This window comes from Haliotis cracherodii, unplaced genomic scaffold, assembly GCF_022045235.1.
Source record: "Haliotis cracherodii isolate W230 unplaced genomic scaffold, xgHalCrac1.p SCAF_6, whole genome shotgun sequence".
Classification (NCBI taxonomy): domain Eukaryota; kingdom Metazoa; phylum Mollusca; class Gastropoda; order Lepetellida; family Haliotidae; genus Haliotis; species Haliotis cracherodii.
The window spans coordinates 44,882,314-44,908,652 of NW_027266319.1; the positions used below are offsets into that span (position 1 = coordinate 44,882,314).

General features: G+C 39.5%; 1 protein-coding gene across 4 annotated transcripts in view; it reads right to left on the reverse strand.

Moving 5' to 3' along the window:
- The window catches only part of LOC139445782 (ankyrin repeat domain-containing protein 26-like), a 758,925-nt gene that overhangs the window by 711,898 nt on the left and 20,688 nt on the right, over nt 1-26,339 (reverse strand). For all 4 annotated transcript variants that reach the window (XM_071226998.1, XM_071227000.1, XM_071226999.1 and 1 more), the window contains exon 3: nt 6,397-6,570. In XM_071226998.1, the coding sequence (XP_071083099.1) occupies nt 6,397-6,570 (174 nt within the window). The remainder of the gene's footprint in view (nt 1-6,396; nt 6,571-26,339) is intronic.

Here is a 26,339-nt window from a genome sequence, read left to right on the forward strand (position 1 = left end):
TGAATAGGTTTATGTTGGGGAGACCATGGTCTCGACAAACAAGAGCGAAGGCATCTGGGTGAAGTTTCCACTCTGTGAGAGCCACTTTGCCCGGCCGAGAGAGGACATCCAATAGGATGTTTCGGCAGCCCGGGATGTGGTGGACCTGGAACTGAATCCCCAGATAATCCACCAGGTGAAACAATTGGAACGTCTGTTGAAGGAGCAGAGTCAAGTGAGTCGGTCCTTGGTTCCGAAGGCACCATACAACACTGATGTTGTCCGTCGAGTTGGAGAGCCAGGCGTGTCTGAGGGCCTGCTTCCAGTGAGCGATGGCCAAGATAAGCGCTTCCAGTTCGAGGTTGTTGATGTGCCATAGGCGCTGATCGACAGACCACAGCCCCGAGGCGACCTGTCCCTCCAGGTGTGCGCCCCATCACTGTAGGGACACATCGACGAACAGGCGCAGAGAGGTCGTAAGCCCTGTCAAGGAGACGCCGCCTAAGACATTGATTCCACCACCCACCACCGGAGATGCTGCTTGAGATGATCCAGGAGGACGATGGATGCGGAGGGGTCTTGGTGCCTGATGTAGAGCGCCAGGAACATCTGAACTGGGCGCAGTTGGAGCCTTCCTCTGTAGGTCAAGTCCTGCGCTGAGGTCAGGAGGCCCAGGAGGACTTGCCATTGACGCAGAGTGCGTGGGAGGTGGAGAGCTGGAGTCAGGTGCACCTGCATGCGCTCCCACCCGTCTCTGGGTACGGAGATGAGATTGAGGTCTGTCTGGAAGAGGCCCCCGATGAACTGAAGAAGCTTGGTGGGTGTCAGCTCTGACTTCCGGAGGTTGATCTTCCACCCCAGCTGGCGTAAGAGCCGGAGGGTGAGGTCCCTGTGGCTGAGTAGAGTGACAGGGTCCCGATGGTCCAGTAGGCAGACGTCTATGGACGCCTCGAACTGGATGTCCCGGTGATGGAGGTATGAGGCTGTAGGCTGGGTAAGCCGTGTGAATAGCCATGGGGCCGAAGAAATTCCAAATGGGAGGACCGCCCATTGATAATGGACTCCCATGAAGATGAAGCGGAGGAATTTCCGATCGACAGGATGTATAGGGACGTGGAGGTAGGCGTCCTCAATATCAAGGCTGATGAGCGCCTCCTGTGACTGGCTTCATGATCGCAGGAGCCTGAGCGTGGTCATCCTGAAGTAAGCTGGACGCGCAAGGTAGCGTTTGTTGGAGGTGGCGAGGTTGTGGATCATCCTGTGTTAGTCTGAGCCCTTCTTGGGAACCAGGAAGACAGGTGAGTAGAAGCCCGGTGTTATGGCTGGGGCGTGTCCAACCTCTATGGTTTCCTGTCTAGCAGCGCCGTGATGTTCAGGCTCATTAGCTGCTGTTGGTTGGTGGGGTATGTGTCCACTATGGGTGACGACGTAAGTGGCGGGTCGTCTATAAGCTTCAGCCAGAACCCTTGGCGGATGACGTTGGTGACGTATGGGTCCCCCAGGATCTCCCAATTGGGCCAGAAGTGAGTCAGTCTCCCATCTACTGGGGTGTCGACAACTTGGACGGCTGGGGGTGGGAGATCCCCGTCGTGCTTGTCTGGTGATTCACTTGGGGTCCCTTCAGTCGGCGTTACTCCGTTGGAGTGGCCACGGCGGGACTGTTATGCGCCCAATGCCCTGCCTTCTCCTCTACCCCGATAGGTTGAGGTGGTGCCGCGCCTTTGGGGCGGGAGGGTGTAGCGTCATGGCTGGTATGAGCCAGACTGGGACGCCTCAGCAAAGGCTGGCTGTGACATCCTAGCCAGCGTCTTGAGAACTGTCTCATCTTTGGCGAAGCTGAGACTCGGGATTGAGTCCTTGATGTACAGCGACAGGCGTCTGGTCGAGTGGTTGCAATGTCACGCATAAGCAATCATGCATGCCAGTCTGTACAAAGACACTGCAGGGATCCCATTAGTTGATCCCCATGATAAGAGTAACGACTGGTCCGGTGTTGGGAACAATGACCAAGTTAGGTACCCGGGAGCATATGACGATTCTGTTCAATCGGGTTGTGATCGTCAACTGTGGTGCAGATAATATCTACCAGACGCCGTGGGTAGGGACATCTTTGAGAGTACATTCGCTTTCTCCGAGGAAACATTCAACAAACATTGACAGACGAGGAGAATTGGCGGGAGATGTCCACAGAACCGTCAACACTAGGTTAGCCGCTTCCAGCAACCTTGGTAAGTGTTGAAGCGCCATTGTATGGATGCCAATCAAGTGTCTGTGTTGGAGCGCCGTTGTATGGACGCCAATCAAGTGTCCGTGTTGGAGCGCCGTTGTATGGACGCCAGTCAAGTGTCCAGCGACCGCTCTGGTCTCCGTAGGTAGTTGGCCCTGGGGAGCTGACGATCTCATAGGCCTGTAGAATGAGAGCAGGTAGCCACAAGGACATCGTGGAATGGCTAATCGTCTGTCTGCGCGGTTGTCCTGGGTGTGCGCCTGTAGAGTCGCACTTGGGAGAGGCGCAAGGAGAGGCGCAAGGATAGGCGCAACCCGAGACGCCAGGATAGACACCTTATGGACGCTGTAGACGGTGCTTTTGTAAAGGTGTCCAACGAGGCACTGGCGTCTGTATAGGCGTCTGACGAGGCGCTGGTGTCTGTATCATCGCTGTCTAAGAATAGGCGCTGTAGAGGCGTCTGTAAAGGCACTGGCGTCGACGGCTGTCTGGCCTGTAAGTACTGAGCAGGAGGGCATGATATCTGCTCTAACGAAGCAGTGTAAAATCACAATGTGTCCCCGCCTGATTATGTGTGCTATAATTCGTTTAGGGTTTATGAAACAAATATTACGACAAACGTAAGACAACATACAACAAAACAAACAATACTTGCGAGGATACGCCAATCGTGGGGTACCAAGCAAAAGAATATAGAACGCAAACCAGATCACAAACTGCTGGCTACGCAAAATATTCAAGATGGCTACTTGGAGCGACAAGACACCTGGCCTTATGTTTTCTTTTGAGAAAACGCTAGTAACGCTAGTAAGTGTCTAATAACGTTATGCACATGTTTATCAAACATAGAATGTACAAAACACAAACCGTAGGCACAACACAAAGACAAAACAACATTAACTCACGAGGGTTTGAATCAGTTTTATGTTACAGCAAAAAAACAGGTCTTCTCTCATCAAGTGACGAGAGTAATGTGCGGATCCGTGACGTCACTTCCGGTGGTCACGTGGGAGCTGCGTGATGGGTTGCCCTCTCAGCTAGTTGGAGCAACTTCTTCAAGCAAAGACCTTCACACAGCTCTTTTCTCTATCAAGAACAAGCAAGTAATATGCATTAAGGAGTAATGCAGGATAAGTAAAAAATAGTGGTTTCAAGTGTTGTTGTTTTTTTCGATGTGTCCGTCTGCCTTCATCTGGAATTTGAATGACAATGATCGTGAAAACCCTGGTAATGTTCCAAAATATTTTCAAGGGATGAAAGTATTTTTTTGTCATTTCCATCACATGTTTTCATTGCCCAGTAGCAATGTGTTTTGGCAAAGTCACGCTTGTCCAAAAGCTCCCCATGCTGAAGTCACTTGATCCGTAAATATTGGCGGGTCCATGTGACCCAGATTTCCTGTTGGTGGCATGCCAAGTGTCATTTGCATGTGTTTTTCACCTCAAACCTCAACTAACTAGAGAGCAGGCGGACGAAATAAAATATATAATTTATTACAAACTGTCTTTCAATAATTGTGTAAGTTGTCTTATGCCATTTTAAAAAAAGTTTTAAACACTTGGTACTAGAATTTAGTCTATAAATAAATTTATGATGTAGATCGAGTCGTTTTGCTTCAGAAATGAATTTTTAATAAACAATCGAAAAAAGATGAGTGAGGGATTATGGTTTTAAGCCGCTTTTAGCAATATTCCAGCATTATCATGGCAGGGGACACCAGAAAGGGTTTCACACATTGTACCATGTACAGAATGGAACCCAGGTCTTCGGCGTGACAAGCAAATGCTTTGAACCACTCGGCTACCCCACCACCCCGAAGAAAGATAAAGTTGACCTGATTCTTTTATGATGGTGCAATGGCATATCTAGCTCTAGGAGTATTTCTTTTTTTTAGATCAGTGCACAATTTTACACAGCGGCAGGAAAGATTGAGACACGAAAACTTTATATTATTTCACAATAGAATGGAAATGGGAAACTCAAATAAAACACTGACAGCCTCACATACTCCGAAACAATGTTTCGATAAATATTTGTTCATGTCTGTCTTTTGAGTGAACATGGATTTCAAAATAATTTTCATCAAGATTATTCAGGTTGCTGGCTACACAGATCATCCTCTCTGGTAACTACTTCGGCATGAACACATATTCAGTCTCCCAGCTAAAAGCAACAATGTTGCTCTTAGATGTATTTTTTCTCCATCCATAACAGGCAACTGTCATAATGTCAATGCCTCGACAATCTTCCTGGTCAATTGATTTCAACAATGTAATGAACACAGCCTTCAAAATACCCATCCACGTGATCAGGGTTATGACCTCGGGATGAATTAATAAATTAATTGGCATATTTAGGAAAGAAATGTTTTCATGAATACTATTATTAAGAAAAATGCTGAACATGGTATTTTGAGATTGCAATGCAGATTTCTAATCATTTTCTAAAACGTTTTTTTTCCACCTTTCTGACGACGCGATCTCCAAGAAACGATGCCCCATGCGCGCAGCCAAGTTGGATTGCTGCTAACAACTGTCAAGAACTTTGCCAGTTCGCTTGTCTTCAATATGAGCAACAAAACATTTTCGTGTGACCCTTAATTTGACGGAGAGTTGTTAGAGATGATCAGGGAGCCTTTGGTCATTTAGATAATGACATTGTTGACTTTATCGTGGAGAAAGTTCCAATTCAAGATGACATCATTCAGACAAGATGTCGCCTTTCTTCTTGCCCTTGCAAGTACAACAGAAACTTTGACAAATTCAGTGCCGATTCTTGGGATTAGTGAATCAATGTCACAGCAAGATTTTATTGTGAAACCAGATGGAGGCAAATATGTTTGTTTACACTGCTTTTGTCAACCATGCGTGACAGAGCACAGGCAAGGGCAGTTTGGGAATGGTGCGGCCACCATGTTGCTGAAATATGTTGATTCGAAAACAGTGCTACAAATACTTCTTGACTGAGCTAAATGGACAAAGTGTTTGGAGAGATCCTCGATACACAGACCTGAAGAAATGGATATTAAACATAGCAGCAGATGAAGGACTGGTGTGGACAAAAGGGGAAGTGATGCCGGATTGTATTTTAAAACTTGTGCGCGAAGTCTATCCAAATCCACCAACCAAAACATAAATAGGACACATGTAGATCTAATGATCAAACTTTTGTGTGTGAAAATTATGTGAAAGAAAAAGAAATCCATAATTTAAGTTGTCTTGGAATATGTGTATTGGAGTATTTTGTTTATTGTAAGTACAATATTATCTAGATAGGCCTAATGTAGGTCAAAACATCTACTATATTTCGTTACTTATTTATCAGTTGCTTATAAGCATTGTTATGTTGATATTGTAGTCAAGCTGAGAAATATTGACGCAACCTCTGATGCTTCAAATTAGGCCTCTTCCTAAACACTAGTTGAAACATCTTTTATAAATATAATCTGATATTTTGGGTGGTATAGATCTAACTGTTGAATGCAAGTGACCAAAACTAAACAAATATCTGTACTTTTCGGATTGAACTGAAAGAATCTTGTCGCTAATACATATGTAACTAACGTCAATTTTGTATTTATCTATCGTTACTGTTACTGAAACTGTTGTTAGGCTGCTCTTCTAGTGTAAATATATATACCACAATACACTTTGACTACAAATGCATAGAATGTGGCACATGTACACATGACCATGTGCATTGCTATTTATAGCGAAACACTAAATAAGCTCAGCCCACTGTTATTGACACCAAACACGATCGATTAGAGTTGATATGATAAAACTACAGAAAATTTATTGACTTATATCTAGATATGGAGCCAATTGTGGTATCCAAGGTGTGCCATTCAAGTTGATACGAAGATTGACGGTCAATGGTGATCTTGTTTGTGTACGGTTTTCAAAAAGCTTCTCTTGACACTCGGTTGTGTCTACATTGTCAGTCACTGTTCGAAACTGAAACACCGCCACCTTAAGGGCTATTTATAGTCAGGGTGGGGCTTATAATTAGACACCACAGCTGACCTTATGTCAGGTGATCTAAAAGTCATTGTTGAGCTTTGCAGTCTTCCAAGATAAGCATGCAAAACTATGATCATTTGTCAAGGCAAATACCAAAGAAACAGTCAGATGATATTTAGAGTTTGAATATAATGAACATAACAAATTTGGTAACTGCCTCTTCCTCACCTTATTTTTCGTATCCATTTTTGCATCTTTCTTCAGCAGCATGGCTACTAGTTCAGCACTGCCATCACGACATGACATGTGAAGACAGGTATTTCCCTCTGTGTCCATTGCATCTACATCTGCATGGCTTTCTAGAAGTAGTTCCACACAGTCAGCATAACCACCTTCCACTGCCTGATAAGGAAAAAAATAAGACAAGTCAGGATGAGGAAAGCTCTGACTGCCCTCAATGAAAAATTACATCTTCATTATAGGGGCATGAGACAGACCAGTATTTCAGTTAACCTAATGTGTAGGATGAAGGTTTTAGACATTTATCATTTCAATGAAATCCACTAACCTTAGCATACGATAAAAAAAGTACCATGCCCCTACAGCTTGAACATGTGGTCAACAGTTTGAAAATGCAGGGTTCAAAATAATTAGTGCCATTGTGCCAAAGGCACACCTAAAACTTATAGCATGGTGAATTCCTCACCTGCGTACCCCTATGGCACACTTAATTTATCAATAAAAGTGACTGACAAGTATTTATATTTATTATTATGACTCGTATGTAAAAAGAAATTTATAAATAGGTGCAAAAACAAATTGAATTTCCTTTTTGGGAAACGATGATCAACAGTTTAACATGGACGTGGCCATTTTGTTTTCTACTGTCAAAAACAAGGTTTCCACTACATTGTGGGTAGTTTCTAAAGCAGATGCACTTTGAGCATGACAATCATTTGACAGAAGATCTGTATCATCTGACGATTATATTTATGATAACGGAACAGCAAAAGATTGCCAAATTCTTTGCCAGTGCACGATCAAATGAAGAGTTACCAGTAGATACTACATCGTCGTCTGTTTGCATGCCTCAGAAACGAAAGTTAGAAGCAGATAGTACGATATCAAACCCTACCAAAGAAAACTGTGAAGTGTGGTATTCCAAAGGACTGGCCACCTCAAAGTACGAATCTTGGCTTGAGTGAGACAGGGAAAAGGATTTAATATTTTGCCGTATTTGTCGAGAATTTGGTAGGCTAGTCGGCAGAGATGGCAAAACAAATCCGTTCAGTAATGGATATAAAGGCTTTAGGACAATCAAAATTGAAGTACATTTAATAAATCCCTCAGTACAATGCTACCTTTGGGGTCTAAATAAATGATGAGCATAATAGACGATCAGCGGTTTAACCGAGGTAGAGTCTTAAGGGGTAGATGACCAACATAACAGTACATGCTCTGCCTACCTAACACGATATACGATGGCATCATGCACTTTCAAACTTTGAAAGAAGATTAGAACAGAAGTTGGTTATGATTAATAGTGTAAAAAAAAAACACATTGTATCCCTTCAGTGAATTCAGGCGAACTAACAGGTATAACAAATTTTGACAATAAAAATATTAAATTTGATATAAAACATCACTAGACATGTTGATTTACCATTTAAAATGTATTTCCTGTTATCCAAGGTATTGTTTTATATGCAGTACGTGATTAATATTACCTACCATGTGTATTTTCTCGTAAACTAACCCTGAAAAAGCAATCAGCTTAACATATGTTTTCTCGGAATCTACCGGTGATTAAGTTAAAAAGTACTAAATGATACAACTTCAAAGAATTTTGATGCAATGGTTATAAGAAAGTGTATCTGAAACTATCATTTATCAGAAATACTATATTCAAATATCATGGTATTTTAGTTGCAGCTTTTAATGTACATATTGAAAATTATAAGAACCATAAGCGTAGCACTTTGGTACAGCTGATTGCTATTGCATGATATGTTTTCGTATGGAATAATTTGACCAGTCACCGAAGTGAATTCCTGTGCTTTATGTATTTTGATTTTGAAAATGTGAGGTTGACATATAATAGACAAATTGCCACAAATATGACTTTATACAAGTTAAAGTATGGCATCCATTCTCTGGCTACAATAGTAGTAATCTGACTGTGGTTGCTGTAAATAACATTGAGTTGTGCGATTAGGTGCCTCACTCTGAGGGTGACCACTTTCTGAGAGGCATTGTCTATTCATAGCTTCTGCCATGGCAGCTGGTGAGGACTGGCATCCTCTATTGAAGGGACAAAAGCCACACAATACTGACATAAATATATCACTGCTTAAAGGACAAATATACTCAACATCTGTAGGTTTTAATACTTTAGGGCATGTTTTGTAATGCATGCTTGACCAAAATCAAATTTGAAAAACTGAAATACCTTAAAACAGATGATAAATAAGTATTTGTCACAGTGTGACACTGTCCCCAGCCGTTACAAAACAATAACATTCATAATTTCCATAAATTTAAGTAAAGTAGTCACACATCATTCCTCCCTGATATCCACAAAAATTTAAGCTACACCAATTTTAATTGCTTTTATCTAAAATGGGTTGTGATTTCATGTGGTGGACAATACAGGCTTTCTTCATTAAAAAGGATTTCAATTCAAAACCTACAAAATCAACAAGTGGTCCAGGCATAAAACAATATCCCTCCCTGAAATTTGAAAGTATTTTAGTATGTTGGTAGAACATTTTCTCAGCAAGTCGAGTAAGTGAAGTTATGCTTCATGAGTTTACAAACCTGCTACATCTTCACCCACACAAGGAAGTGGTCAGTGAAGAAGACAGGGACTGGTTGTGTCAGTTCAACAGTGTTGACAGTGGTGAATATCAGGGCACATTTGCAAAAAGCGATCTTTGCGCTAAGATGATCTTAACTCCCATACTTTAACATAGGCTTACAACAGTTTTAGCACTAAGATCATTTTGTAAAAGTGGGCCCTGATCAAGTTCTCCATCCTTGATGTTTTTAGATCTATGTCTGCCTTGCACAAGATGAAGGTCAAATTTTTTCACCAACTGACAGAGTTGTGCATGATTATTCATGCGAAAGTCTCCTGTCAGAACTGTTTTCATCATTCCTGTTGGAAGTGAAAATATAGCTTCATCCAAAAGACGCAGAAAGTTCCTGAGTGGGCCTGGAGGTAAGTACATGACAACAACCAATACAGATGTCTGAATGTGTAACCATAACTGCCATCAGCTGAAAAGATATTGGACAATGAAGCTGTGTGTAACTCAGATTTTTAACTAGCATTGCTACTTCGTGATCAGATGCCTTGTGCAGGAATGAATGAGAAGGGAGACAATCATGTCAGTGTATTTACTCATCTTGGAGTGGAGATGGGCTTCTGTGAAACATAGCACTATCCCCTCTTCATTAACATGGTCTGAGATATCGTGCCAAGAAGGAATACAAAGTCCAAATCTTGAAAATGATGTCAAAGTCACCAAAATTGACTGGCGTCTGGACATCCCCGATATAAAACTTGGTGCCAAATATATATGAAATGAAACCACTGGTTCTTGAGAAATTGTGCCAAAACTATTTTCTGGAAGGAATGGACGGACGGTTGTGAATACTATGTCCCCAGCTTCGTGCTAACGCACAGCGGAGAAAAAGGAGAGGTGAGGTGAAATGGGGTTTAATGCTGCGTCCAAGATTATTGCACTTACTGCATGCTCTACGAGCCGACCATTAGCCCCTTAATGCCAGGGAGGGTAAAAACAAGTACCATCTATGAATGTCTTTTGGTATGATGTGGGCAGGGATTGAAATACACAGGTACCGTTGTTTCCAAAACGAAAAAAACTGCAACTAAGGTTAAGATGGGTTCCAACCTGCCTACTTCCACCTATGATTTTCTTAATTGCATTGTAGGGCTTTTCTGTTTGCTCATCCTTTAATTATCATATCCACACCTTAAGTCAAGAACTACAGTCCGTTTGACTCCAAATGAGAACGATGAATTGCAAAATAACTCCAAATCCAGAAAAGTGTATGAAACATCAATACGGTACTTGACCATGAATACCCTGTACCCAACAAAATCTGAATTTTGTTTAATTTAAGACCCATGACGGATGAAGTTCTTTAAGAAACTATCATGTAATTTTGTATAGAAATGTGTACATGACACGTAGGTGGACAAACCGTGGAAGGAACAGCGCAAGCACGGTCTGCACGTGCTACACAGTGACCGTGTTCATTCAATGACAAGATGCGCTACTCAGCAGATGTTAAAACAGTTGATGTTGAATGTGTATGATTTCTTTAGAAGTGAAGCAGAAAGAGCAAAGCCTTTTTATGCAATTAATGAATTCTTGAAAGGAGATTCAAAAGCTCTTGGTATGTCCCCTCAGAAACTTAAAAATGTTGTTAGTCGACGAGATACAAATAGTCAGGCCAAGGAGGTAGGGAACATGTCAAAACCACGCAAGGTTGATAAATTAGACAGTCAGACGTGCAATTGTTAAACTGCACTCAGAAAATAAGTACCTGTCCCTAAGAATTTTGAAGAAACACATTGAAACTGACCATGATTTACGTCTGGTCTGATTATAAATACAAAAAGATAACTGAAGGAAATAGGGCTGTGTTGTGTGAACAGTCTGACATTGTTCGTCTCCGAAATCATTACCTTCGTACCATCAAGCAGGAACATGAAGAAGGATATGAGGCCCTCTTCTTAAATGAGACATGGGTAAATGCGTCACACACAGCCAGCAGTCAGTGGGTACCCAGTGGTTACTGTATCCACTGGTAGAAAGTTACCAATGGGAAAGGGTGAAAGACTCATAGTTATCCATGCTGGTTCTGATAGTCAGGGTTTTCTCCCAGACTGTGACCTCGTCTTTAGAGCCAAGGCCAAAGACAACAGGGACTACCACACAGAAATGAACGGCGATGTATTTCTGGAGTGGGTGAAAGATAAATTAGTCCTTGCTTTGCCTACCAAGTCTCTCATTGTCATGGACAATGCACAGTATCATAGTGTGCAGGATCCAGAAAGCAAGACTCCAGCCTCTAATAACCATAAAGGAGACATGGTTACTTGGCTGCAACGGAAGAACATTACCTTTCCTTCTCGAGCGACGAATTGACAGCTCTATGAAATCATCAAAACTATGAAACCTGACCCCGTGTATAAAGTTGACAGTTACATCAAGGGTCAGGGTCACGCTGTCTTACGACTGCCACCTTATCACTGTGACCTGAATCCAATCGAGTTGGTATGGGGCATCGTCAAGGGTGACGTTGGACGATCGAACACAACATTCAAATTACGAGAAGTTGAACAACTCCTAAAGGAATCCCTTGGTCGGGTAACAGTAGAAACATGGAGGCGTTGTGTGGCCACAGTCGTTGACGAGATAGAGCCACGTTATTGGTCAAGAGATTGACTACGACCAGCAACAGTCCAACCTATAATAGTGGCAGTCGCTTCAGGCACCAGCAGTTCTGACGACGAGATCTATGGCATGAGCTAGTCAGATTGCGACTGAAATTATCATGAGACGGCCCCTCTAACGCTCTGTCATTTCCCCTACCACAGAACGTACAGTGCATGCGTGCTTGCGCTGTGCCTTCCACGGTTTGTCCCCCCTACGTGTCATGTACACATTTCTATACAAAATTACATGATAGTTTCTTAAAGAACTTCATCTGTCATGGGTCTTAAATTAAACAAAATTCAGATTTTGTTGGGTACTGGGTATTCATGGTCAAGTACCGTATTGATGTTTCATACACTTTTCTGGATTTCGAGTTAAATTGCAATTCATCGTTTTCATTTGGAGTCAAACGGACTGTAGTAACAGTTGTCTACACTAGGTATTAATCCCTGACAGGCATTCATTTTGTGCAATATGACCGAGGGCAGCAGATGGTTTAAGGTTCCCAAACAGGATGTTCATTAGGGCTGGGACAAGTCCAAATTTACTACCCAGGTATCCGGGTACCCAAACCCCCATTACCCGACTATGCCCGAGTACTCACTGTAGGTCTTACAAGTTGGGAACAACATGTCTGATTGGGAATTGTTTAACCACAGGCCTGGCAAAAACTATTAAGATACATGTGTCAAATGATCAGATCATGTGTACACTGAAGTTGACTGAAGCTTTATCTTTTCTCAAACACATACAAGTCAAAAAGATTGTGTGCATCGTCCGAAAGAAATGCAAACATTAGCGACATCTAGTGTAACCACTGAGCTATAGTGAGTTTTGTCATAAAACAATATATCACTTGAATAACCACTGACCTGGGTAGTCATGTGGGTAGCGGGTCCGACTCAGGAACCACCCAATACAGGTATCCGAGTTCCCCCTTCCTGTCCTAATGGTAGTCATCAAATAGTAGATCAGTGTGATTATTCAAAATGACAACATCAAAGGTTGTTCCACACACACAATATGTATGCAATGTTGTTAGATTTGTAGGATATACAGAAATAACCACACCTTTAGATTTGCTCTTTACTGATGCTTCAGCAGCTTAGTGCTTCATGACATATCCGTATAGCTGCTAAGCACCACAAGATAGATTTAATCATGGATTGATGCTGCACAAAATCTACTTATCAGCCAATCAAACCTATTTGACAGAGTGCCGCTACTGTCAAACCCATTCAACGAGAAAATAGCATAATGACACCCCCAAACAAAACTTGCAATAATGATTTACCAAGTAGGCTTTACGTATCATTTATTTTCCTTACGGTATGCAGGAATGCTCATCTTTCTAAACATCAAAACTTTAAGTAGTTTATGAACCTCAAAAAGAAATTTCCACATGTATCTGTCAAACTTTTGGGCACACAACCACTCATAAAAGCCTCTGTTGACTTGAGGCACTTCACGTCGAGTGGTATGCAGTCTCTTATTTTCTATAAAACTTTACATATTTTTTTCATTTGATCGTAATGTCTGGTTCTTTGATGAAAAGAAAACTCTTCAGTTTCATAAGTTACAAAATAAGCAAATTTTGGTTTAATTAATTACATACAAAAACAATCTGATTTGTTGCAAAATCAACATGATCATGGCAACAGTGATAAACAAACATCTCAACAGGCAATGTGATCCCGCAATACTGTTACAATCCTTTTGTCATATCTAACTTCATTTTTAAGAATCAGTAACATAGATGTGTAAATCTTTGTAAAATGATCTCATTTTCAACAAGTGTGTAAATGATTTCATTTGATAAATTTTCGGTAATTGACATGCTGTAGATGAGCACAGATGACACTTTAGGGTGTGGCCTTACGCGCAATTAACACTACTAATAGTTGAAAATATGAGATCATATTCAACATCTTAACATATTTCCATCCTAACAAAATGATTCAATAGCAACAATAGCATACAGATCATGAAAACTAATCATAATATTTTTAATTTTATCCACCACTGCTGAAAACGGAAGCATGTACAGCATCGTACAATTACGCAAAAGTGAGTAAACTACAATTGAGAAAATTCAGGAATAGTCAAATCTGTTCAAATCTGACTTTTAGACTATTTGTCGAATTCAGATCTCTCTGGTCCTGTCAGTTCCTTAAAAATTATCATTACTCACACAGACCCACAACTCTCTAATTCGGACTTCAGACTAAAATTACGGTCCCAACAACCAATCTACTATTAAAAAGAAGCTGTCTAAATTGAACTGCACCAGACCGGACTGGATGTTCTCTCTTTGAAGTTAGCTCAGTCACTGTCAGCTAAAACAACAGTGCTAATCCTGCATGTAATCCTATTGATCTGAACACTTTGTTGTCCGCTTAGTTAATTAGTCTAATTTGTTTTATTCATAAAATCGGTTCATATTTTTTACATTTACGGAGTGTTCTATTTCCATAATAAACACACCATGGCTTATGCCCCTTGCAATATGACGTCATTGGTGCCAATTGATAAAGGAATGACGATAAAGACTTTATTAGACCAGTTTCACGTGGTGTAGGTACAGGTGTGTGATTTAACTTCTCAGATGCGCAGCCTGCTGTTTTGTTCGGTGCAGTGCTGTTAAAAATATAACGCTAAGCACAGTTACTCTAAAATTATTTCGTTTTCCAAAATCGCGACTGAGAAGACAACAATGCATGGATAACATACAGTAAGATTCGCGATGATGGTTGGAAGGATCCGCTCTATAAATTGCGCTTATTCGTTTATTTGTGTTGCACATACTGACTCTTGTGTTGCTGTCGTTTTCTGCGAGAGATAATACCTGCTGTTTCTGAAACTGATCGGAAGTGGGTGGTGTACGATCCTTATATGAACAGGGACAGCACTCTCATCAAGACCCTTACTGGACTGTTTTTGAAAACAAACGCCGTAAAGTTGAAGTAACTCAGGTAAGTTTGCCGTATAGTTATTAAACAGATAAAATCTAACCACAGTAATATTTAAGAAATGTGTTTTAGCAGGTGTAAGGTATTATTTGTTCATAGTTTCACTTGAAAGTCATAAATATCCGCGATGTTGTCTCGTTCACATGTTCACCTCCTGCATGGTCATGCCGGTACTCTGTGATCAGCTGATCATTGCAGTATGCAGCTTATTCATGTTGGTGCAGTTGTGTTACGTAATTTCCATGTTTTCTTAGTTTTACAGACATTCCCGTCTGGAAGTGACATAAATCATTTCATTTTGGTAATTCATAAACTTCATAATCATACAGTAAAGAAAATTATATAATCTCATTGATATTCTGGGGGGTATGTGGGTGGGGATTGGAGGTTGTAATCTTTAAATAATGTATGATAATTATGATTCAGACCGTTGAAGCAAAAAAGCCACAAACATTCATTGTAACAACATATTGTTGTTGTTGTTTTTTATTTAGGCTTTATACTTTTCATTTAAAAAGATATCTGGTTTTGCTGGTTTGTAGCTGACAAAATATCCAGTCTCTACAAAATGATAGCCCACTCACCACCCTAAAATATCGAATGATTGGGCCTCATATTTCATGTTTGATGCAATTTACACACATATACAATTTATAGTACATTGATACTTGAAATAAATCAAGTTACCATTTTTTTATTTTGTGATAGTGAGATATAGATGACAAAAGTGTTAATGTGTTGTATCTTTCAAATAAGTAGATTTTGAGCCAAGTCACACAATACACTGATGCCCAGAAAGTACAGGTCCCCAGAAGAGCCTCAGTCCATCATGGTGTACAGTCGCTGTCCAGTGTACACCAGAAGCATAGTACACCTTGCTTCACAGTAGGAGGTACAAAATAATATTTTGACAATAAATAATCACATAATATAAATACTATATGCAAATAATTTCTGTATTGATCTATAGTGTATATCTATTATATTCTATATTGTAGCAAGATTGTCTTTTGATGTAAAAGTGTAGTGTGGATGACATATGAAAGTATAGATCTGATACAATTTCTACACTGTAAACTGATGACATTTGTATTCAGGCACCCAGTGAGGCCAAAAGTAAGCATGACATGCCTGACACAGCTGATGACTGTTACCACCTACTTTTACAATCATTTAGTCAGTCTACATATTATTTTGACTAATGTATATAAAAAATTGTTTTATTTTTCAGGTCCCTCAATAATATGGAAGAAAATTTAAGCGACAAAACCCTTTCATTATTCATAAGAAATCTCTGTCCAAAACAGAGTCGATTGTACGACTAAATCATGAGCATGTGTTAATGAAACGCTATCAAATAGTGATGATACCAGGTGTTCGCAAAAGGTGAGCGTATCTTGCCCCACCAGTGTCAGAAGAAGATCCTGTTGTTGAGATACATTTTTATTGTGTGCAAATTGTGTTTATTTTCATGCAGTGCTACAAGTCATAAAATATTAATGTGTCCTGTGAGGTACAGTGCTTCAGACAACAAGAGAACTGTACTTTTGAAATAGTCAACCAGTGCACTAACAAGTTGCCACTAAGCATTTAGCCAGTGCTTGTGCTATTTTCTTCAGTCTTGCCAATAACTACCTCATCCTGCATCCTATATTACAGAAACTTATAACAAGAAACAGCAAAGGATGATTGTTGTCAGAGACCATAAAACAAGATTTCAATGAAAAAAGTTTATTTTAGTGAACATAGAGAAAACAGTACATACATCAGATAGAAATCTTTCACGAATCACCTCGGCAACACAAGATGGAATAACTTTTCTCTGATTCTTCAACTATTTCTGCAAATCCCAAAAGTGAACCTCTTTTTTATGAGGTGTAGATAGATTCTGAAATGAAAAATTAGTCTTTAATTAGTCACACAATACAAAACATTACAAAAATATCATACCGTTTAGATATATATTTTTGTCATTCAATCTGGAGGGATGCCTATAAATAAGCAACTTATATTGATTACATATGCATAATATTTATACCTTGTTAATAATTCAATAATAACCTAAACAGTTTATAGTTTTCTATCATGTTGACATGATGTGTAAATTACTATTGGTTTGAATACTTCCTGAAATATTGTGAACATGTTTCAATATCACTGATGTAATTTAATGTTTTCATAACTGTCTTGCAAATAAACATTTATGGTAGTCAGGTACTGGAGATTTATTTCATTTGTCAGATTTGTTTGTTTTGCATGATAGATCTTCAAATGCACAATCAAATAAATTGAAAGTAAATCATATTATGTTTTCTCAACTTTATTTCAAGTGTTCATATAAAAAAGAGAGGTGGGGTAGCCTTATGGTCAAAGCGTTCAATCATCACGCTAAAGACCCAAGTTCGATTCCCACATTGGTACATTGGTGTGATATTGCTTGAATAATGTTAAAAGTGGTGTAAAACCCTACTCATTCACTCATATAAAAAATGATTGCATATTTCATAAATCTGAGCTTGCAAAACCATTTAAATCTGAAATTGTTCCAGATGATTGCTGAAGGTAACAACACCAAAGAATTATAATTATGATCTACCCATTCCTTGATTGTGGGGTTCTAAGGTCATTCCTTTGGGACATGTACATTTGTTGCCAGCTTTATTTGATTCCTGGACACTTCATTTGGAGGCACAGCATTACATTCATAAAGCAAAGAATTTTATCAAAGATTTCAGGGCATATTTTAATTAGAATTTGAGCTCTGGTTCATCTCCTACTGGTCCACAGGTGTAAACAACTCATTGCATTAGGCCTACATACTGTAATTGTGGGGGGAGACCTCATGGTGACCCAGGTGAGTGATGATGCAGCCATAGCAATCAGAGGTTCATGTATCAAGCTTGTTACTGATGGTAGCGACATCCAGACAGCACAGCTAATCTGCCTTGGACTGCATACCCACACAGTAACAAGTGCATCAGTAACATTATTGCACCAGGATAACGATATAGTTTTTAATTTATTATATCACTTAATTTACATATTTGATCCTAATCACTACAATGGTTTAATTATGTCAGAGTACATATATAACAGAGTTATACTGTACACAGACTGTATGTTGTTATGAAATTAATTTTTTACCACATGATATGAGGTATGTTGACATTTAGAACACACTGAACACAGGTTATGGGGTTGATCTGCTTGTGATTATTTCCAGTCAGTTAGGACAGAGTTTTAGGGGGCGGTTGTTACAGATGTTTTCATTTCCAAACAGAAATTTACAATTTCAGTTTTTTATAAATTAATTTTCAACAGGTTTTAATCATAGTTTCTTAAATAATATATATATTAAGTTTCTAATAATTATATATAAAACATTTCTTCTTCTTTTTTAGTTTGTAAACATTAAAAAAAATCTGGCCTCATTATGGATGATAAATAGTTACAATGCATTTTCTATGAATGGTTGTCACAAACAAACCAATAACCAATTATCTATTAATAAGATCGACTGCAGTAACTCGGTTTCAAACACTTAAACACATCAATGGAGTGATCTATCATTTCACTTTCAAATGGAGTGGTTTTGTTCGGCGGGGGCTGGTGTGAAGTACGACATCCAGTTACTTATCCATAAAATATGGCAGTTATTGTGAATGCGGATGGGGAAAAAATCCAGGAGAATCTTTTTATTCCCAGTACTTTTCGAATAGGCAGCCGAGTTGAGATACGTACAGGGTCGTACCCCATTTTCACGTTACTCAAAGCATTCATTATCAGCTGGTAATGTGTAATCTTGTTGAGACAACGTTCGGCGATAAATCATATTTGTTTCTTGATACTGCCAAGTAGCATTGATCTGTAGCCTATAGGTGGTGGGAATAGATTAGATTGATTGACGACATTGCCGATACCGGCGATAGGGACGTAACAGGGTGGGACAGGATGAATAGCCCAGCTGACGAAGCATGCGGGTCACCAGACGTGACAAAAATCTCTTAGAATTTTACGTTTCCGCTTCTGAAAATGTAAAAATGAGCATAAAGATAATTTAGGTATACACACATGAAAGTGTTATTCTTACCAGTGATTGCGTAGATGTGGAGTCGGGGTCGGGTGACACATTAGGTGATGTGGGTCTTCTCTTGTTTCCACTTGATTTTCATCGTTTCCATACCGCGAAACTTGCTTGTGTTGGTTCATAAGCGTATGGTTTTGCGATTTCTTGATGGGACCTAAAGGGAACTTCTTCGAATCAGGCTGCCATGTTGTCTCACCATAAACTGGTACTTGATATCTTTTGCGTTGTGACAAGACAGGGACCCAGTTAAATTGGCACCAATTACGTCATGATCTAAGGGGGATAACTCAGGCCTGTTTAGCTCGGGAAACGAAGGAGTAGTATAGGTAATGCGGGTTCTGCCGCAACTCAGGTGGAGCCGGATTTATTTACCTATACTGCTACTACAGGTGGCATTTTTTATGCCAAAATGACTATGCGATTCAACGATAGTCATGAGTTGTATTAAACGAAACATCAATATTAACTAATAATGAATCAAATTTACTATAGCCCACGAGGATATTGGAAAGGTATAGGAGCAATAAAAAAATTAGCCACTGCGGCTAAGGTATCTAAAGATGTAGCCAAGGATTGGTTTAAGAAACAAGCGATGTGGCAGGCACCGCGTTATATACCGAGGAAGAAGTTTGATATTTTTACAACTATTGAAGTTCATCAGGCTGACCTCTTGTTCCTTCCCCACGATAAGGTAAAACGCAAAACGTATAAATATGCTTTAACAGTAGTGGATGTGGCTAGTCGATACAAAGAGGCTGAACCATTAACCTCGAAAGATTCAACAGAAGTAGCTAATGCACTGAGTCGCATATATAAATGCGGACCACTAAAATGGCCTAAGCTATTTCAAGTAGATCCCTGTCGCGAGTTTATGGGATCGATAACAAAACTGTTAACAAACCACAATGTCGAAATCAGGCGCGGTGAAAGAGAGGCCCAACGCAGTCAAGCTATCGTCGAAAGATTTAACAGGACATTAGCGGAACGTTTGTTTGGCTATCAGTAGGGGATCGAAATGAAATCCGAGCGATTGAGATCAACCGAATGGGTGACACGATTATCAGCCGTTGTATTAGCGCTGAATAATGAAGTAACGAGATTAATTGGGAAGAAGCCATCCAATGCGATTAAAATGAAATCCATGACTCCCGAATCTTCAGCACCGAGGAGAGGCAAAGAACGAAAACTTCCGGATAGAGTAAGGGTAAGATATTTATACCAGGCAGGTGAACTCGCGGGAGGCCTACGTCGCGCAACCGATCCCATATGGTCCCTTAAGACGTATAACATTAGTCGATTGGTTACGAAAGAAGGAGAGCCTATTCTTTATTATCTTCAAGATGGACCGGGTAGGGCATTTGTACGAGAAGAGTTGTTCATAGTTCCCGACGGTACGGTATTACCACCATAACCATAAGCATAGGTAGTTACACCATCCTTATCAATCCATCTCTTTGTATCTAAGGGGGATAATGATGTCTTGTTCATTCTTAATCCATATATCCTATGATCATAACTTCTTAAAGAGTTCATCTCGTGTTTGAACGTTCTACCATTGAATAATGCTTCTTTATACTGTTCGTGTTTGATATGCTTTTTTACTACATACTTTTTAACTCCCTTAGCTTTTCTTATCTCTCCATTATCGGACCTTTTTATAGAATACCTATAGAATCTTAGGTCTTAATCCGACATACTCCGCTATAGGGGTCCCAGCACATTCATCCTTCATCTTACCTAATACCTTTTTATTTACTACGCTGTGCAGTGGATTATCTTTAGGGTAATCGCTCGTGTCGTACATATCTATTTTTTCTGACATATCTTTATACATATCCTCGGTTTGTATTTCCATCAACAAAGAATCTGTGTCGGTATATAACACCTCGCATCTATCGCCGTATTGCTTCTTAAGTTCGTTGTAATAAAAGTCATACATTAAGTGTTTTGACAAGTCGAGAATACTCATACCGACGTACACCGGTCTGTTGAATTTTATATTACTCTTCTGCATATGCAACGCGGCTAAGTCGTTATCGAATATCTTGCTTCGGTTAAAAGCCGAACTGGCTATAAGTTTCCTGAGTCTTTCTTCCTCATTAGATCTGACTAATTTAACATCAACACGCTTCCTTAGATTCTCCATAGTTTTACCAAATACCGAGTTATTCATGAGGTTATACATATTCTTTTCGAAATCGCTGGTAGCTATCTTTCTTAAATTTGTGTTCAACCTTATATAGGGCTCCATCCAAGGACTTAGAACTCTGTGTATTTTCTTAAGTTTCATACCTAACGATAGATACAACTGGAGATTTCTGTAGTGAACTATATATTTTGTCTTATCCATCAAATTTGGTACGGGTTTTTCTACGTTAGCTAACCTACTATTACCCATCAAGGAGCGTTGATATTCCGACATCCAATCTTTATTAACCATTAATCTTTCGGGAGCTAGCGGATAACTGTTATGATCTTTATGTAACGAACTTGGATATTCCAAGTCAACTTCTAGTATGTACCCTTTATTCTCATCATTATTATGGATCTTATTCACATTGACATCATCGACCCACTCAAAACCACCCGTGGGTAAAGGTTGACTCATAGCCCATCCGTACAAATTGTTAGCGTCGAGATATAATATGTGCATGTCAGGTTTACTCGGATCGTATCCTTCCACTAATTTATTATTAGCCTTAGAATACCTTTTTGCTGCCATCGATATACCACCTCTTAATCCTTTCTCAATAAACAAGTGCATATCGTAATCTGTGAGTAGTTTTAGTTCTACGCCGGTCTTCTTTAACAATGCATCCCACGATAGTCCGGGACTGGAATAGTACCATGCCGGGTCCAAGCCGTATTGTTTTAAACACGTCTTTCTAAATATCTTGAATATATCGGCGAGTAACAGTCAGCAGTTTTTAAGTACAGATCGTGATAATCGCCTAAATTATTACAACCTAATTTATCCCACACCGTCATAGCGTGTTCATAATCGGCATCGGTTATTTTAGATTCTGTTAAGTTACTATAGAATGATTCGAGGGGTGGTAATTCAGTTTCTTCAAATCTAGACCAATCATCCATATATTCGTAAGGATATACACCTTTTCTCAGCAACAAATGACGAGTTATCTTATCGGTATATTGATTTGTTATCGCAAAGTCATCGGGATTGTTCGCATTAGCTAAATTGTCCAGGGAAGATAACAGAAACTGTACGGAGTCTATGAATCTAAGCCCATTACTTTGCTTTATTCTAGATTTCCCATCCTTGTCCCTATAATGTATAGGTTTAGTCAACGAGAACGATATGTATTTTTCCATATTGTTAGGAATGCAAGTTAAACCGCCGTCGGTCTTTGAGATAGCTTGCATAATGAGATGTGAATCGTATCCCCTAAGGTTATGAAACACAACGGGGATGGGTATTGTTTGAGAATTCATTTTTAGTTTCAAGTTACACTCGTTATGCGCGGCTCCCCGATAATTACCCGTGATGTGACAATGATCTCTTACGGAATCCCCATTCAAGGGTTTATTACAAACGTGACAACTCGTTGACTTCTTATGGGCCCTCCAATCATCCCTCGTCATACACATGGGTTTCTTACACGATAATTTTTCCCTGATTATTCTCTCTTCGTTTTGTAGATATTCTAGGAATTTTCCCGCTGCATCGGGACCTCTGTAAATCATAGGCGTGTTTGTTTTCCCATCATACCTTACAACTATATATCCAAACCCACAAGCAATATGTTCTTGAGTTTTGTACGTAAAACTACTATCTTGATTGCTTCTGTCAGTATTTACTATAGGTTTGATAAGTGCTTCGAAGTCCGCGTAAATTACATACAGTACTGGCATTTGATTACAATAATGTTCAAATTTTAGTATATTTTTTCCCTCTTTAGGCATAGTGATCCTGATAGCGGTCTGTCCAACACCTCTACAGTCTTCTTTATGCGCTTCTAATAGATCTTGTCTGCTGTACCCATGAAGGCATCTTTCGCAGAAATATTTCTTTTCCTTATGTTTTGTTTGATCGTATAATAGCCTGTTTAAACTCTTTATCCACGAATAATGATATTTTCCATCTTTTTTGATCAGAAATGAATTGATTCTGGGGATATGTTCCGGAGCGGAGCTTATCCTGTGTACAACAATTCCTTTAGAATGTCCGAAAACATTTATAGCTAAATTATTTTGCTTTTCCACCTTATCAATTTGTGATCTTGGTGTAGGTTCGTCTATACCATCGAAGTTGAGTCCATCGTTTTGGGGATAGCTAGAAGGTCTATTTGCAATTTTAGAATCTACGGGGAACAATGCAGATCTTATCATCATTCTTAAACAGTCATCGGATTTATTTTTTACATTAATTATGGCTTTTTTCTTCTTATAATATGGGGGTAAATCTATATAAGATCCACCTTTGAAGGGCATATAATTTGCTGTATCTAAATATAAACTATCGATTTTATCCACACCCCAACCTAAACCTCTGTTAGTCCAGCGTTCTTAAGTTTCCTGTATCCTCTGAATTGATGTATCTAATGATGCGTTTATAGTATCGGATTCGGTTATACCTTCTTGATTGCTTCGGAAATATGGTTCGGTATATTCGGTGCAATCGTCTGCGCTACTTTTACTCAATGACATTTTAATCGTCAGCTGGTATTTTATACTATGTAAATCATCTAACTCCTCGTTAATTTTACTCCATATGATGGGCTTAATATCGTTAACATCCATATTGGAATTAATATCCATCTTCCAACCTCTTAGATATTTACCAACGCCGGCGGATGTGGGTACAAATATTAATTCTTGTTTGTTCATCATCGTCTTGTTGTTGTTTTTTATCTAGTAAAGCGATCAATTCAGCTCTTCTCATTCGAGAATAACCTCTCAGCCCACTGTTTCTCGCTCAAGCTTTGAGTTCTCTAACAGTCTGGGGTTTGTTGTATTCCAAACAGAGTAAGGTAAACAATTCAGCCTTTCTCATTCGAGAATATCCACGTAGACCACGTTGCTTTGCCATAGCCTTCAACTTTCTGACAAAAACCATTGTGGTTGAATGGTATATACAAAATGATTCATTTGTCTAAATGGTTGTTTTTTCATATATAAATACGTATTCTCCCCAACCTATTCCTCTCATTGATGTAATCTCTATTCCTACCATAAATAATCTGCTTCCTGACCTTATCAGCACCGTGACTCTTACATAAACTGTAACTACATTTGACTCTAATCCCACATACAGAACAAACGTAATTTTTAAAACCCTTTCTGATGTTATAAGCGTGAGTGCCACAGTAAATACCCACAGATGGCTTCTGACATTGAATCGATTTCCCCATGAGTGTATATTTGCTTAGATTCATGGTTATACACATATCATATCATTTGTCTAAAAGGTAAATAACATCTACACTATTGATTAGCTAACTAGCCACAGCTGTCACTGCGTAGCTATTGTATAGCTGACAATTGCAACAGCTGGTAACCCCATTATCACAAATTTTACCTCGCGGTTCTTTTGTTCCTCTGACGGTGTATAAAACTGACTCATTGTTGGTCTAGGTATTGGGTCGAGTTTTTTCCCATAAACGAGGTAGTATTCGTGCATGGCAGATTCGACATCCTTAAACGTTTGAATTGAATGTCCTTCCTTAAGCAGTTCTTCTTGAATAAAATCTAATCTCTTCATTCTCCGCTGTGTATATTGTGACTGGGCTGCTTGGAGTTGTTCCATTGCTTTGTTATGTCGTTTACTCTCCTCTTCAACTTCTTTAGCGTTTGATTCCTTCATACTAGAAAATAAATAATTACTCCCCGAAAAAGCTAGAACATTAACAATAGCTCCACCGACCATCATCGCAATTCTTGCCATGTTCAATAATATAAAATATTCAAATGTTTAATTACTTCATTATGTCTTCCGGGATAAGTCCTTGTTTGATGAGCACATCCTTCGTTGCCATAGCTAATCCAATATCCAGAACCATCATTGGTATATCATAACTATTAAAATCTAGCTTGGGAGGTGTGGCTTTATTATTCATTTTAGCCATACGAGCATAGCCAATGGCCAAGCCGGTGACCACCGCTGAATGATACGTTGCGTTTACCAACATTTTACCGTCTGTAGCTGGAGTAGTCATGCTTCTTATAGCATTATATGGGGGCTAACCTCTAATTGAACTTGTTGTTGCATTGGGGGTGACGTTTTCTCTTCTCCGGTCTTATAAAAGAACCATACAGTCGCTATACCAACAACTCCTACTAGTGCCCATGTTTTAATCGGATTAATATTTGAATTATTTATTAATTTCGCTTTCCTCGCGAGTCCTCCCTTTCTTCCTGCGGCTATTTTTTGGGGGTTCTTTGTCACTCTGGCTTGTTTTTGTGTTTGTGGTGCAATCGCTGGTTTCTCATTCACTAGTTGTTCCTCATTCACATGTTGTTCCGCAATCTGTTGTGCATCCTCGTTCACAATCTGTTGTGATTGTGTTTCCGCAATCTGTTGAGTCTCCATTTATATTATTAAGTGGGCACGTATGTTTAAATTGACAATACCTAGCCGTCATTAAAGCTGTGGTGAATGGAGCTAAAAACATTCCGTATCTATGATAAAACTCACAGCTCACTGAGCTTATAGCGTGTTCGATGAATGGGTCTTTCTCTAGCGATTCGCATAAATACATGCGATGTTCTGTCGGGCTGGGGAGAAACGTACTAGCTACGACTGTGTATAGTTGTAATATAGCCGACCTTATCGTTTTAGTCATGGTAGCTCCCAGTCTAGACTCTTAACGCGCGTACAGTTTTTTTAATTTCTTCGTCGGTCATGTTATCAATTTTTGATGGTATAATTTTCCCCCAAAAATTGGGAACATTTTCCACTGGCTACCAAAGCCCCGAGTCTTTCTCTATGTTTATCTAAAGATTTATCTGTAACATCTTTATCAGATTCTTTGAGAATTTGTTCGATGAGTTCGTCGCATTCCATAATGTAATACCTAAGGAGATATTTAAGTCTAACATAATATAATATGGCATATACAATACATCCCGTAATTATGAACTGTTGCGAAATAATGATGATTTCGAACCACATTTTATGTCATATTAACCGCTATTGTTTAATTTGCTACATTTTGCTATAATTTTGCAACATTTTGCTATAATTTTGCTACATTTTGCTAAGCAATTGCATAAGCAGCTGGTTGATCGGTTTTTAATACGAGTTTACAGTGCTTCGTTGCCGCTAACAGTTTTCTGACTTTATCTCGTTCGAGCTTGGTATAAATGACATCATTTTCGCGTAAACATTCCTCAAATGAATCTCGATCTTTGAAATGAAACAGTGCTACCCATTTGGTCTGCTCTGTGATGCTTGATAAAAGGGCATGTGGGAATCTAGTAATTCAAAGTCTAGGGGAACATAGAATCGGTTACCTAAGCGAGATCTTTTACGACGGTATCATCACCATTTTCAGCGCCCACGCGCAGTCTCAATGTGTTCTTATTACAAATACCTTGGTACTGTAAGTTTTCCCGCTCTTTATCCGTTCTCCAGAGATCCATGTAACAATAGTATACATCGCTATCGTCGATACTCAAAACCTC